General features: G+C 43.9%; 1 protein-coding gene across 1 annotated transcript; it reads right to left on the bottom strand.

Moving 5' to 3' along the window:
• Nucleotides 1-473: 473 nt before the first annotated feature.
• LOC140038623 (uncharacterized) lies at nt 474-1811 on the bottom strand. The gene has a single exon (XM_072083994.1). The coding sequence runs from the start codon at nt 1809-1811 to the stop codon at nt 474-476; it is 1338 nt and encodes a 445-aa protein (XP_071940095.1).
• Nucleotides 1812-2796: the final 985 nt, after the last annotated feature.

The raw sequence follows: 2796 nt of genomic DNA on the forward strand, positions 1-2796 counted from the left end.
CTCCAAATGCTAGGCGTGATCCTCTCGAATCTTAGAGTATACTAGAATATCATCTATGAATACCACCACAAATTGATCCAGATATTTCTTAAATATTCTCTGCATTAAATCCATGAAAGCAGTTGGGGCATTGGTTAACCCAAAAGGCATTACCGCAAACTCAAAGTGCCCATATCTAGAATTAAAAGCAGTCTTAGGTATGTCTTCCTTTTTAATTCTCAATTGATAGTACCCTTGTCTCAAATCTAACTTAGAGTACACCACCGATCCTTGCAATTGATCAAATAATCCATCAATCAAGGGCAAAGGGTACTTATTCTTAATAGTCACCTCATTTAAACCTCGATAGTCAATGCACAATCTCAAACTCCCGTCCTTTTTCTTTACAAACAAAATTAGTGCTCCCCACGGTGAGTCACTTTCCTTAATAAAACCTCTTTCTAGTAGGTCCTGCAACTGGATCTTTAGTTCTTTCAACTCCGCAGGAGCATTTTATAAGGAGTCTTTGAAATTGGGGCTACTCCTGGAACCAAATCAATCTTAAACTCTATCTCCCTTTCAGGTGGCAGAGATGTTAATTCTTCCGGGAAGACATCGGGAAAATCTCGCACGATTGGCACATCTTCTAATTTCACTTGATCACTAGGGGCGTTAATTAAGAAAGCTAAAAAACCCTGGGCTCCCTTGTGAAGTATTTTCCTAGCTCGAATCCCTGAAATCAAAGCAGACGAAGCTAATCTACCCCTTACATCTAGCTTGAGAGTTGCCTCACCTGGGATGCAAAATTCCACCACTTTAGCTCTACAATCTAGCTTAGCATGGTGGTAAGACAAAATGTCCATACCTATAATCACATCATACCCCTTAAGGTCCAAACTCACCAAGTCAACTAGCATTTTTCGCTCCCTAACCCAAAATTCACACTCCTTATACACTAAACTAGTGAGCATGCTCTTATTACCCGTAGGAGTCCTAACTTCCAAATCATAGGGTAATCGTACAGGTTTTACATCAATTCCACACATAAAAGCAGGATTAACAAACGAATGAGTCGCACCGGAATCAATTAAAACCTTAGCTAACCGATAAAAGATTGAAAGTGTACCTTCGACTACCTCCGAAGGGTCAGGTGCAGGTTGACTATCTAGGGCATAAACCCTGGTCGGGACCTTTGGCCGACTCCCTCCAGAAGCAGTTTGCCTAGAACTTGTGGCACCTCCTTGGCTTCCCCCATTCTCGAAAATCCTAGGACAATTAGCAATTTGGTGCTCAGCACTTCCACACTTGAGGCACTTGCCATCCTTTCTCCAGCACTCATTTGCAGTATGATTGGCTTTTCCACAATAACCACAGGTTATCTGAGGGGTTGACACTTGTACACCTTGTGGAGCACTCCTAGGGGATCCCCTTCCACTTTGACCTCCTTTCACTCCAGATCCTCTCGCCCCAGGGCCTCTAGCTCCAGCACCCCTTGCTAAAGCACCTCTCGATGCATTAGGGATATTCACTACCCCAGTTCCTCTACCCATCTTAGGCGGTGGGGCACTTGTAGAAATTGTGTCCCTGCTACCACTAGGGGCATTCCTTTTCCTAGCAAAGAATGACCTAGATTGGGCTCTAGCTGTCTCAAACCTCTGAGCTTTCTCTGTGGCATCACTATACGTGTCAATTTGAGCAGTTGCTAGCCCCTCTTGAATTTCCATATTGAGCCCTTGCACAAATCTCCTAATGCGTCTCTGCTCAGTGGCTATCAGGTCAGGGGCATATCGGGCTAATTTAGTAAAGTTGGTCTCATACTCTGCTACACTCATGGCCCCTTGTTTGCACTTAATAAAGTCATCCTCCCTTTTCTCTTGGATTAGAGGTGGAAGAAATTTGGCATTAAATTCACGGGTGAAGTTTGCCCAAGTACCAGGGGTACGGTCTCTATCCCACTTATCCTTAATTAGATTCCACCAAGACCGTCCAGCTCCCTCAAATTTAATTACGCAAAAGTCACCTTCCGCGTCTCAGTGTAATCCAAGGTGGCAAAAATATTAGATATTTTCTCCCACCATCCCTCAGCTATTTCAGGCTCTGGCCCACCTTGAAACTTAGACGGCCCAAACTTTAGGAACCTCTCCAAAGCCCTATCTTCAGTATCTAACTGCCCACCAGGTTGTTGATGCACTGGTCCAGGACCTTGACGGTCCGTCAAACGTTCTAGCACTTCGGTTATCCTGTTAATAGCGGTGGTCATTTGATCTCCGCCCCCGCCCTCGGGTCCCCGATTTTGGTTCACTTCCGACGCTCTATCGCCCCCTTGATCACGAAGGGGTTCAGCCCGTCTCCCTCGACTTCGGCGTTGACCTCTACCACGGGGATCCGTACCTAGTTTTGCCTAATGCAAAACAAGAAGTAAGTATACAGAAATTTATGCAAAGTTTAAAGAGCAACGCAGGAAAATTGCATAAAATTGAGGAACAAAGCAGAAAATTATGCCAAATGAAGATCAACTTGAGGGCGATAAAAATAACCACAACTAACGCATATATTAACATTAGAAATTCCTACAATTAGCATTTCGTTGGGATTTTACAAAAATATAGCACAAAGGTGCTACAAGGTGCAACCAGTCATTCATAATCAAAAGAAGTGCAATCACCACAAAAGCAAGTCATACAGTTACAAAAATACAATGGCCCAAGAGTTAGCACCATCCCAACCAATGTTTACAAATTACAAGTCAAAAGAGAGTCTAACTAAGCCTAGTCCTCAGCGGGACCATCAGATGGATTCCCCTCATCAGGATCCTCT

This window comes from Coffea arabica, chromosome 1c (assembly GCF_036785885.1).
Source record: "Coffea arabica cultivar ET-39 chromosome 1c, Coffea Arabica ET-39 HiFi, whole genome shotgun sequence".
NCBI lineage: Eukaryota > Viridiplantae > Streptophyta > Magnoliopsida > Gentianales > Rubiaceae > Coffea > Coffea arabica.

Bases quoted from the DNA above. Each gene is read 5' to 3' on its own strand.
- LOC140038623 (XM_072083994.1), bottom strand. From the start codon at position 1,811: ATGAGTGTAGCAGAGTATGAGACCAACTTTACTAAATTAGCCCGATAT.